The sequence below is a fragment of the Bos javanicus genome, chromosome 20, assembly GCF_032452875.1.
Source record: "Bos javanicus breed banteng chromosome 20, ARS-OSU_banteng_1.0, whole genome shotgun sequence".
NCBI classification, from domain to species: domain Eukaryota; kingdom Metazoa; phylum Chordata; class Mammalia; order Artiodactyla; family Bovidae; genus Bos; species Bos javanicus.
The window spans coordinates 14680291-14693443 of NC_083887.1; the positions used below are offsets into that span (position 1 = coordinate 14680291).

General features: G+C 41.1%; 1 protein-coding gene across 1 annotated transcript in view; it reads right to left on the reverse strand.

Annotated features, from left to right (window-relative positions):
* Positions 1-12833, reverse strand: part of SHISAL2B (shisa like 2B) — a 24295-nt gene extending 11462 nt beyond the window's left edge. The window contains exons 1-2 of the mRNA XM_061393433.1: positions 12243-12833; positions 7656-7813 (exon numbers count right to left, since the gene is read on the reverse strand). Of these exons, the coding sequence (XP_061249417.1) occupies positions 7656-7813; positions 12243-12433 (349 nt within the window). The 5' untranslated portion in view covers positions 12434-12833. The remainder of the gene's footprint in view (positions 1-7655; positions 7814-12242) is intronic.
* Positions 12834-13153: the final 320 nt, after the last annotated feature.

Here is a 13153-nt window from a genome sequence, read left to right on the forward strand (position 1 = left end):
TCAGAAATTATCTTGTATTTTGAATGAAAACATTTAGTCAAGAACCATGGGTAATAGTTGAAGGAGGAACAGGATGTTCTCATACCTCCCAACAAATTACTTGGTAATGGCAAAAAGTTTCAAAGACAAAGGAAAAAATGATTAAGGAAATATGATAACTAATTATAAGATGTAACTCTGAACTAGATCCTAGATAAGAAAAAAATAGCTACTTAAGGATATTGGCAAAATTTGAATATGAACTACAGATTAGATAATATTACTGTATAACTGTTACATTTCCTGACTTTGATAAATATACTGTGATTACATTAAAAAAATTTCTTGTTCCTAAGAAACATATACTGAAGTATTTATTGTTCAATAGCATGATATCTGCAAATTATTTTCAAATGGTTCAGAAAATATACATCAAAAGAAAGTCAATTTTGAAGGAAATGAGGCACAGTATTAACAATTAGTAAAGCTGAGAAAAGGTATACTACCTTTTCTATACTTTTCTTGCAACTTTTCTGGAAGTGTGAACTATGTCAAAGTAAAAGAATAAAAATGCATAGCACTCCATCAAAGTACCGGAGAAGGCAATGGCACCCCACTCCAGTGCTCTTGCCTAGAAAATCCCATGGATGGAGGAGCCTGGTGGGCTGCATTCCATGGGGTCGCTACCAGTTGGTCGTGACTGAATGACTTCACTTTCACTTTTCACTTTCATGCATTGGAGAAGGAAATGGCAACCCACTCCAGTGTTCTTGCCTGGAGAATCCCAGGGACGGCTGAGCCTGGTGGGCTGCTGTCTATGGGGTCGCAGAGTTGGACACGACTGAAGCAACTTAGCAGCAGCAGCCATCAAAGTAATAAAATGGAATCATTAAAAGTGGTGTTTATTGGCAAACACTTATGTCAATATTGTTCAGTGGAAAAAAACCCATGTTATAGGATTCATTTTTCCCCATTTTGTTATACATACATGTATCTATAAATACATAGAAAAAAAATCCGTGAAGGATATTCGCCACTGTTAATATCTGTTACCTCTGTGTGGTGTGCTCATGGATGAAGTTACTAGTTTTTCTGTATTTTTTAATTTTCCTAATAAGAAAGTGCATTAAGAGAAAGGGTTTTTTTGCTTGTTTTTTTGTTTTTTTTGTTTGTTTTCGGCGGTGGGGGGGGGGGCACGTAAGGATACCTTCTAAGAAGAAATATAGCAAACCATTTTGAGCTGGTTCAAATCCTACTTTGCTCACAGGCAGAACAAATAATTGCATATGTGATTGTCAAATTGTTTTGCTGTCTCAGTTTTCTAGATATAATTTCTGTTTCTCTTCTAGACAACCTGTACCTTACTGCTGATTTGTTTACCCTTTTCCATTTATATTGCCTGCTTTTGAAAAAGAGACCATCAAATAATAGGTAATTGGAGTTGTCTATTATTCCTATACAACAATATTATTTTGTGTCAAGCAGCTCTACTCTCTGCTCTTCTCATTTTCATCAAAAACTCTAAGGACCCTCTCCTCGATTCTCTGTCACACTTCACAACCCTAGAGTGTCAATGGATACTCAAAATCACAGGATGAATATATTTTATCTTCCAAGAGCATCAATTTTACTCATAAGTGGAAAGGATATGATATTATTGTTAGATAAAACAAGTCATTATATTTGCAATCAAAAATAACCATATTTAAAAAGTGTAATGGGCATCTTCAAATAATTTAAAGCTCATAAAGCAAGCCTTTCCAAGAAAACCTTGGAATTTTGGTGGTACCATTCCTTTGTTATCTACCTTTAAGAATTCTCCAATGGAAAAGTTTGAGAAGCAAGAATCTAACACAATCATCCCTTTAATTACTCCCCTGTTAACCATTAATTCTTCCACAATTTATGCCATGAGTCCTCATCCCAGGAGTGTCTACTCAGAAAGATGTCCTTCACACAGTCAACCTTTGCCCGGAACTCTGTCCTATACAGTACAATTTACAAACCATGGTATTCTTTTAAACATTAGCATTTGATACAGGTGTAACTCAAAACACACAAGTTAGAAAGAAGGAAAATGATTATGGGACACAGTTTAAAGCCCAATCAATTGCTTAACAATAGTACTTCTGTACCAAGTGAGCCTGGAGGTAGCCAAATTAAACTCTACATGTAGTCAGTACCAGAGACCTGCTATTTTCAGAATCAATTCAAAGAAAGCCTTAAATTGTATACATTAAAAATAATGAACCCCAAGAGAATAAAGATACCTTAAAGAAAAATCTTGGCAAAATAGTCCAAGATTAGACTATTTTAGACTTGGACTATTGTTATAAAACAAAATTCAGCTGAGTGAATATGAAAACCTAGTTGGCTTTATCCAGCAATTCATGGATTGGGAGCATCCCACCTAGCAAGTAGAAGGGGGCTCTGAGATGATGCAGGCAATGAAGGATTTTATAGGAAAAGGGGGATAGGAAAAGGAAATCATAAACAAAAGATTTTTTTCTGGTAAAGTCACCCTGTCCTGCAGTTTACCTCACTAGTATTGATCAGGAAATTCCAGACCAATAGGTTTAAAATTTCTCTCCTGGGAGAGACTGAAACTGCAGTTAGGTATAGAGTTTTGGTTTGCTGGTGGGAAGTCCCATGGACGGAGGAGCCTGGTAGGCTGCAGTCCATGGAGTCGCACAGACTGAAGCGACTTAGCAGTAGCAGTTAGCACAAGGTACTCCATTTTGGGCCTGTTTATTCTGTAACACTACAGCCATTTATAGAAACAAACAAAAAAAAAGTGCAGTGCCTTAAGTCAGCTTTAGTATGTGCACAATCTCAATTCTAAAAATTAAAATAATGGGAGGTTATATGTGGAATCTAAAAAGAAATGATACAAATGAATTTACAAAAGAGAAAGAATCCCAGACTTAGAGAAGAAACTTATGGTTGCCAACAGTGGGGAGCGGGGAAGGATGTGAGGAAAGGACAGGGAGTTTGGGATCAACTCTGCTCAGTGTTATGTAACAGCCTGGATGTGAGGGAAGTTTGGGGGAGAATGGATACATGTATATGTGTGGCTGAGTCCCTTTGCTGTTCACCTGAAACTGTCACAACACTGTTAGTCAGCTTGGTTGTGCTATGCTTAGTCCCGTCTGACTCTTTGCAACTCCATGGACTATAGACCGCCAAGCTCCTCTGTCCATGAAGATTCTCCAGGCAAGAATACTGGAGTGGGTTGCCATGCCCTCCTCCAGGGGATCTTCCGAACCCAGGGATCAAACCCAGGTCTCCCGCACTGCAGGCGAGTTCTTTACCAGCTGCGCCACCAGGGAAGCCCAAGAATACAGGAGTGGGTAGCCTATCCCTTCTCCAGGGGATCTGCCCAACCCAGGAATCAAACTGGGGTCTCCTGCATTGCAGGCAGATCTTTACCAGCTGAGCTACCAGGGAAGCCCGATCAGCTATACCCCAACACAAAATTAAAATGTTAAAAAAAAATTAACATAATAGGAGGTTGAGTCTTAAGAACAGATGGTTTTGAAAGGAGTGGTAGGAACTTCCATGGTGGTCTAGTGGTTAAGACTCCATACTTCCAGTTGGGAAACCAAGATCCCACATGCTGCTGGCCAAAATTTATTTTTAAAAAACTAAAATTTTTTTTAAAAAAAGGAAGGAGTGGTAACTGGTGAAATCAATTTTTCTCCAAGGTAGTTTTACTTGCTTGATTATTACACAAACGTAATATTATGTTCCTAACCTTTAAAGGCATTCCTTAAATGGAATAAAGTCTTGTTTTCTTATGCTGGAACACCAGCATCTATCCCTGGGTGGGAGAATCATTGGAATGAAGCATGCATATTTAACAATAGGTACAGCAATGGTTTTTAATTATAACTTTGAAGAGTTACTTTCAAATATAAACTGCTTTCCCTTCCTATTCCAGTAACATTTGAATTACCTATTTTGTTTTCGACTCTCCACTATGTCTTATTTGGTTAATATCAACCAATGGGCCCAAAATCATCTAATTTAAAAGCAGCAGAAGGCAATATAAAATTTTGCCTTACTAAGAGTAATCACTCAGGAAAAGTGTACTGAATTAATTTGCTGACTTGATAAACTGTTTTTCAGATGATAAACTGTTTTTCAGAGGAGTGAAGTGGGGATAGTTCATTGCAAGCAAGTAGCCTCAACTTACTGTGTAAGAAGTACATTGATGGATCTCCTTAGCTGAAGAGCTGTAAGACTACAAGGAGGATCAACAAGCCAACTAATTCTGTCGCTGGGCTCTCAGAGCCAGCTTGAATAAAATTTTGGAGTAGTCCCTGAGATAGATCAGGAAAAAACAATCAGTTTTTATTTAGCACAATGCGTCATACAGAAGAGGCACTCAGTGAATGTTTGATGACTGTAATGGTGACAGTGAACACGCTCCTTTAATCGCCTACAAGTGCAGTGCCACTTCATTAGTTCATTTGCTAAGTGTTCTAGGCGCTGTGTGCTCACTCAGTCGTGTGCAATTCTTTGTGACCCCATGGGCTGTAGCTTGCTAGGCTCCTCTGTCCATGGAATTTTGGGGGGCATGAATACTGGAGGGGATTGCCATTTCCTTCTCTAGGGGATCTTCCCGACCCAGGGATCAAACTGGTATCTCCTGTGTCTTCTGCATTGGCCGGTGGATTCTTTACCACTGTGCCACTTGGAAAGCCCATTCTAGGCATTAGGGACACATAATGAGCAAGCAAGACAAAAAGTCTTACTTTCCTGGAACTTTCTAGTGGGATAGAGAAAAACTGGACAATGGATAGGTAAAATGCATAGTAAATTAGTGGTAAGTGCTTAGGAGAAAAATAAAGCAGGAAGGGGGCATGATATGCTGAAGTTAAAGATGCAGATTTAGTGATGGGGAAAGGTGACTTAGTAAAGATTTAAAGAAAGTGAAAGTGAGGGAAAGCATTCCAGAGTACAGAGATGGCATGCGCCAAGGCCCTGAGGCAGGATTTTCAAGGAACAGCAAAGATGCCAAGGTGGCTGGACATAAGATGCAAGAAATAAAGGTGGAAAGGGCAAACCCCCGTACTTCACAGTTAGGGTCCATACATATAGGGCTCCATTCCCATCTATTAAAAGATGGGAAGCAATTCGGATTTTGACCAGAGTAGTGATGTAGCCTGACTCAGGCTCCCTCTGGTTTCTCTTTGGAGAATAGACAGCAGGAGAGAAAGATCAGGGCAGGAAGAGGAGCAATTTGTTTTGAAATGCAGAGTCTGAAATCTCTGGTTTTAACAACCTCCCTAGGTGATTCTTACACACAGTAAAATGTAAGGACTATAAATTGTCTAAGCAATTGAGACAAAAATTGATTTTACTATTTGATTATTTGATAATCACTAGTCCACTGCTTCATGCTGCCTGTGGAGAAACGGAGTCTAAGCCATTGGACTAAATTCAGCTAACAACCTGTCAATTTGGCCATGTAATCTCTAAACAGTGCTTCAGAAAAAGAACTCCAAATGGATCTTGGCTTCTTGCTTTGTGACACAGGGCACCCTTTGACATCCCTACAGAGAAGAAAACTAGAGCTAATGCAGTCATGCAGTGCTGGTGTATTTGAGAAGGTCAAAGAGTATGTACTCCATAAACATAAGTTTCTGGATTCAGCTAAAGTGGGACATACGGGAAGGAAATTTCTAAATTATTTTGAAGAGAGCTTTTCACTTTCTTTAAAACAGAAGTTAGTAAGCACCTGTGTCTTGTTCTAAATATATATATATATTAGATATAATATATATATTAGAAATATATATATAAATTTAGACTGTATATAATATATACAGTCTAAATTTTTGCTAAATATATTCAATATGTATATCAAAATGAAATTCATGATCACCACTTTTAACATGGAATACCAGAGATGGGAATACCAGACCACCTTCCCTGCCTCCTGAGAGATCTGTATGTGGGTTAAGAAGCAACAGTTAGAACCAGACATGGAACAACAGACTGGTTCCAAATTGGGAAAGGAGTACGCCAAGGCTGTATAGTGTCACCCTATTTAACTTATATGCAAAGTACATCATGCAAAATGCTGGCCTGGATGAAGTGCAAGCTGGAATCAAGATTGCCAGGAGAAATATCAATAACCTCAGATACGCAGATGATACCACCTTTATGGCAGAAAGAGAAGAACTAAAGAGCCTCTTGATGAAAGTGAAAGAGGACAGTGAAAAAGCTAGCTTAAAACTCAACATTCAAAAAACTAAGATCATGACATCCAGTCCCATCACTTCATGGCAAATAGATGGGAAAAACTGGAAACAGTGACAGACTATTTTTTTGGGCTCCAGAATCACTGCAGATAGTGACTGCAGCCATTAGATTAGAAGACGCTTGCTCCTTGGAAGAAAAGCTATGCCCAACCTGGACAGCATATTAAAAAGCAGAGACATTACTTTGCCACCAAAGTTCCGTATTGTTGGAGAAGACTCTTGAGAGTCCCTTGGGCTGCAAGGAGATCCAACCAATCCATCCTAAAGGAAATCAGTCCTGAATGTTCACTGGAAGGACTGATGCTGAAGCTGAAGCTCCAACACTTTGGCCACCTGATGAACTTGACTCATTTGAAAAGACCCTTATGCTGGGAAAGACTGAAGGCAGGAGAAGAAGGGGTCGACAGAGGATGAGATGGTTGGATGGCATCACTGAGTCGACGGACATGAGTTTAAGCAAGCTCCGGGAGTTGGTGATGGACAGGGAGGCCTGGCATGCTGCAATGCATGGAGTCACAAAGAGTCGGACACAACTGAGCAACTGAACTGACTGAACTGACTTTTAAAATACACTAATAGAAATTTGTATTCACAAAAATTTTATGAGTTCTTTCTGATTGTTTCATAATAATAATGATTAGCGTGTACTGCACTTTATAATTAAGATAACAATGAGACTCAGTTCCAAAAACCTTACGTTTTAACATTTCTAATTTATGGTTGCACTACATACACAAATATACACACACATACACATAGGGCTTAACTAGTTTGTGATCTATTCAAGAACAAAGACTGCCTTTTATTTATTTTTTAATTTCTTTTATCTGCCTCTGAATTCTGCATACGGTGGGCACACAGCTAATGCCTAACTGACCACTGACTAATCAGTTTAGAGCAATGCAATACTGATAATTAATTATCAGATATTTTGTTCCTGCTTATTTGACTTCTTTGGCTCCATCAAAAAACAAAATTAAATAATTGAGGGACACCCAAATAAATTAAAGTGGATTTATTAGATCAATGTATTATTTTTCATGAGAACATTTACATCCTGCCACTATTTTTTCCTTGAGCACAATCTTTCAAAGGTGTTTAATCATTAAGACCTGCTGCTGCTGCTGCAGCTCAGTCGCTTCAGTCGTGTCCGACTCTGTGCGACCCCATGGACTGCAGCCTTCCAGGCTCCTCCATCCATGGGATTTTCCAGGCAAGAGTACTGGAGTGGGGTGCCATTGCCTTCTCCGATTAAGACCTAATTCAACATAAATTTTTATAAAGACACATAATAAACTGAATTTTCAAAAAGCGTTCATTTTTAAGTGTATAATCTGCCACCCAGGCACAGGTTATTACTTTGAATAGAGTACAGGTAATTGGTTGCAAATAATGGCTACTGATTACCTTCTTGAGTGGAAACAGCCTCTAGGTGTTGAAGTTTAAGGCCAGTGTCTAATCTTTGAGGCTTTGTATACAGAAATAAGTAGCAAAGAACACAGACGCTGATGACAAACGCAAGTAAAACAAGGGCAGCAATTCCCAATCCGATCAGGGCACCGATGCTGAGGAAAACAGAAAAAAAAACATTGTGACTGTCATGCAAACTGGTTTGCACATAAACTAAAGGTTTAAATATTGTTAGTTCTTGTTTCAGTCATTCATAACCAAATTATATTTTACTATAAACAGCATATTATTGAGTTCTACAGCTCACCTTTTTCTACCATCAAATTCTTACTGTACTCTATACATTTGTATGTTAATATTACTATAGAATACCACATGAATTCATATTACAGGTAAAAGGTCACACAATTCTCTAGGGATGGTTCAAGAACATCTCAATCCAATAAACCTCTATTATTAATGTATTTTAGGGGAAAGATTAGGTTCACTAATAAAAGATGAATAGAAGAAAATCTGTATGTGTTTAGTATGTTTAGTAGCTCAGTCTTGTCTTGACTGTGACCCCATGGACTGTAGCCTTCCAGGCTCCTCTGTCCATGGCATTTCCCAGGCAAGAATACTGGAGGGGAGAGCCATTCCCTTCTCTAGGGGATCTTCCTGACCCAGAGATTTCCTGCACTGCAGGTGGATTCTTTACCATCTGAGCCACCAGGGATCTACTTCTGCAAAAATACTGAAACGAATGCTTGCCAAAAGTGTAGAACTTTTATTTTGGAGATGTGTATGGGAGTTATCATGTATTAATATACAAAACCATAGCTATTACAAGAGAGAAGAAGGTTTAATTAAAGGAAAGTAATATTTATGGAATTTATATAAAGTTCATGTTCAATCTGAAGTTTTCCTTTCTAAAAGAACATAACACCAATAGCTTCTAGCATTAAGGAAGAAATCTTTGTACTTTTCTCTAAAAATGCATTGCACATCTGATATTTGCTCAGCATTCAGTTTATAATCATTCCTCTTGATACAGTTATGAATAAGGCTAATCATTTGAGAAATAACACAGTTTTCACAAACCGGTGAACTTAATATTTTCAAATGGGAAAAGAAGCTTGGGAAAAAAAGAAAGTTGTCTTTAAAGACTAATATATAAAGACTAATATGTACTTTCATGAGCCCTATGTGTGTGGGGATGTGTAAAGATATAAAATTAGATTTTAACTGCTCAAGAGCAGATACTTCTGTTGACTTTCCCATAGTAATCTGCACACTTAAAAATGTTTAATAGAGTATTTAGCTTGCAGTTAATGTTTCATAAATGGAAGTAAATGATAAGTGACTGATGATTGATCTGTTTGTAGTCACTGAAAAGTTATCACTGAAAAGTAACAATCATTGGAATAGTCATTGAAAAGTAATGGTCTTTTTCTTGATTATCTTCCTGGCCTGCCTGCCTTTCAGCTTCTGCTATTTCCCAGAGATTAGGGCAGTAAAAAATTTGACTTGTTCCAACAGGGAGGGAAGGGAGAATTTGACCAGGGATACTAGGTATGTCACTGCTTTGAGAGGAAGAACAGAATTGAAAACAAAGGGCTAAATTCATCCCACTTACACTTGATGTTAGCAGATAAAGTCTCTTTACCATTTAGAGGTTGTTTGCCTTCTGAGTCAAAGACATGAAGTCAGACTTCAAAAAATTTTTGTGCTTGTTTATTGCTAATCAGCCCAGTTCCCTTAGCCCTGTACACAAGTGTAGATTAGGTAATTTTCTGGTTAGAGTCAGTATAGAAAGTGAAGTCACTCAGTTGTGTCTAACTCTTTGCGACCGCATGTACTGTAACCTACCAGGCTCCTCTGTCCATGGGATTTTCCAGGCAAGAGTACTGGAGTGGGTTGCCATTTCCTTCTCCAGGGGATCTTCCTGACCCAGTGATCGAACCTGGGTCTTCCACACTGCAGGCAGACGCTTTAACGTCTGAGTCACCAATGAGAGGCAGAGTCAGTATATAGTTAGACATTTAAATTAGAATTTGCCCTCACTTGGTGCCTGCTTCTGGCAACTACTCTTTCATGCTTGTTTGCACCAAAGCTGACTTTTGTAAATTCTATGTGTCAGGAAGGGTCAGGACTCTACACAGACATATGGGAACATAAGCCACTTAATTAATTATTTGCTTCACAAGGCAGCTAGGAGGCCAGACATCTGGAAAGATTTCTGAAACAAGAACCCAGTTATTAAAAACATCTTCAAACTGAAAAAGTGACTTAGTCAATTAAAAGTAAAATCATCAACTTAACTGAATTCAATGACATAGTATGGGCTTTACATGTATTAATACATGCTTTAAAAACCAGGTCACATGATTTGAAGGAAAAATTAAAACAACATGGCACTTCTTTCTGTTATAAAAAGATATTCTTCATAATCCTAACAAACTGTGTCAGTGTCATAGTTCCACTTTCTAGAAATGTTGCTTTATGCATGCAAAATTCCAGATAAAGATGCAGCTCTGGGAATCTCCTAAAATATTCATTTCAATAAATAGCTTACTGAACTCGAGTGTAGCCTTGTGCAACACGTGTTATTTTCCTAGGTCCTGAAGGTTTCCAAAGGGAACCCTTAGAGCTTAGGGATTTATTTAAAAGAGGAGAAGGGATGAGAGTGGGGCTGAGAAAAGGGAGAATTATCTTTCCTTCCTAGCACCACAGGGCAGCTTGCTTTTCAATCCCTGAGAAAAGTTCTGTAGCTGCTGTCACATGAATGAATTCTCCGACTCGACAACTTCATTTACCTGGAGGTACACACCTGAACCTTTCTGCAGCAGTTACAGATTCTCAGATGCTAGTGACATTAGGGAAGTTTTTCACAGTTGGACTGTTTTAAATTAGGGGAGAGAGCAAAGAATATGCGGGAACTGAAGCTCTAAATGCTTACCTCCCCACTGTGTTCTCATAGTTTAATAACTAAAGAAGAACCCCAGGATTACATTCCCAACTGATGCCATCAGTCGAAATGATTTTTATATTTCCCAGCAACAGAGCTGCATTGTCAGTGCTGAATGAAGACCCCAGCAAGCTAGTCATTCTTTTGTGCCTTCATAAGCCTTTGCAAGGTTTTCCATCCTCTGCTGCTTCTCACTCTTGAACTATTCAGGGATCTGAAAATCCCAGGCATTTTTCCAATTGAGTCTGACTTAAGAGTTGACAGTCTCTTCTCAGAGGTGCTGCCACCCTTATTAACACCTCCAAGGACTCAGAGCTGGGTTACTATGTCATTTTCCAAAAGGCAAGATAATATCCCAGTGCAATACAGAGTTCTTCCCCAAGTAGTAAGGATAAGCTGTCATTATTTTCTGAGATTTTGCCTATTAGGGGACAAGCCTACTTTGTAGTTGGACTTGGTAAGTAGGTATTCCTTTTGAGATTTTTTAGAAGCTTGCAATGCATTTTTTTTCTTTACTGCTCTAAGAAGTAACATTTAAAGTCATTTGCTGTGGTCTTGGCATGCGTGCCAAGTTCTGGACCATGCTAGGACACTGGGAGAAAAAGTACCCTTCCTCGTCCTTAGCAGAGTCAGCCTCTTTCCCTCTCCTAGACATTAGCTAATCTGTCAGAAACAATTTCTGGTGGTGTGGCAGTTCTTTCCTGTAACCCCAGCACCATGTTCCTTCTCCGGGCACAATGTAAGAATGAAGGTCTAAGTTTTCAATCCTTCGGAGTGGAGGGGAGGGAAAGCCCTTCATAATGAAAGTATCTGTGTGAATACCAATTGAATAAATTAATATTTAATTATTATAAAATTCCCATCATGGGGAAAAGAGGCCAAAAAGACACCACCTTTGAAAGTCCCGTCGTTTTCTAGCAATGGCCAAAGAGCTAAGATGTTGAGAAAGGAGGTGTCCTGCAAAGGTTCTTCGGTGTGTAATCATAGCAACTGAAACTCTTCCTCTCTGTGGATCTCTGGTTCTGTTCGGAGTTAGTGTGAGATCAACTGAAAGGGCAAATTATATGTATTTATGCGCGCCCAAATACATACTCACACTCACTTTTTTTTTTTTTTTTTAAGGATACAGCAAATTCCTCCTCAGCTACAGAGAGGCTTAAAATACTCAAATCCTTGGTTAACGCCTTAAAAATGAGTCTCAAAAGAGCCCCTTTCCATTCAAATGCACCAAATACTCAAATCAAAAGGAGAATGAAAACCTCCTCAAGTTATCTGTGAGTCTGTCTGTGCCCCGCAGAGCCGCGCACTTGGGACTGGTCCCCGGGCGAGGGAGAGAGGAGAGCAGAGCAGTCCGCTCGGTTGCGCCCAGGGCGAGTCGCCTGCGCTGCTTCCGCGCGCGCCTCGCTCTGGTCCCCGGGCATCACAACTCTAGAACCACAGCGCGACCTTCACCCGGACGACGGTGGCCACAAACGGGTTCTCGGCAGGGGCCTCACCCGCCCTTGGGGGCTCCTATCCCCCCACCCCGCGGAGGGATCCGAGCGTGTCGCGAGAACGCGGGCGCGCTCCCTCCTCCCCGCGTGGCACGGCTGGTAGCCTCCCCAGACCCCTGGCCGCAAGCCCCCGGCCCTGCCCACCTGAGGCTCCACATGTAGCTGTGCTTGTAGGGGAAGTAGCTGCCCGGCTCGCTGCAGCAGTACTTGAGGTCGGCGAAGCCGCAGCAGTAGAGGAGGGTGGCCCCCTCGCCGCGCCGGGGGCACTGGAAGGGCTCCACGAAGCTGTGGTTGAGGCTGTAGTAGCCGGAGCACACCCGACTGGCCTCGCTCATCGCGGGCGGCTGAGGGCCGGGGGCTCACGAAGCCCCCCGATCTGCCCTGGCTGAAGACGTCCCACCCGGCCCGGCCCGAAGACCCCTCCGGCCGGGCTCACCTCCTGCGATCCGGAGCTGACTGCCTGGGCGGTCAGCCGTCGCGCGCCTCTTCTGCTCGCTCGCCTCCCCCTGTCCACATGGTGTCTGGTCGCTTTACTCGCGCTTCTCCCTCCCGCTACTGAGCGGCTCTCTTATCTGCCGATCTCCGGCCCTGTACACTTTCTCCCTCGCGCTTCGTCTGCCTGCTCACTTATCTCCACTTTCCCTCAATTCAGGGAGCCCACCCTGCTCCATGCCAGCAAGAGATCGCCCCTGAAGGAAGCCGGGAGGTGTGGGACCGATTTGCCATCCGGACAGATGCTGCCAAAGGTGTGATTCTGTTTGCCCAGTGACAGGGCAGATGGGTTCCGGGCCAACAGAGCAGGGCTGGGGGAGCGGGGTAGAGGGCGGATCAAGAGGCGCTGAACTACTGTCAGGGGCTGTTGAATAGGACCCTTCTTTTTTCAGAAGTATGTTTAACGCATTAAAACCTACCAATTTAAATATCAAGGGCAAGGGACTTCCTTATGGTCCAGTGGTTGAGAATCCCCCTTTCAATGCAGGGTTCATCCTGCATTGAAAATATTGCAAACAGTTGGAACTCCCCATGGGCCTGCATCCTCAGTCACTCTGTCGTAT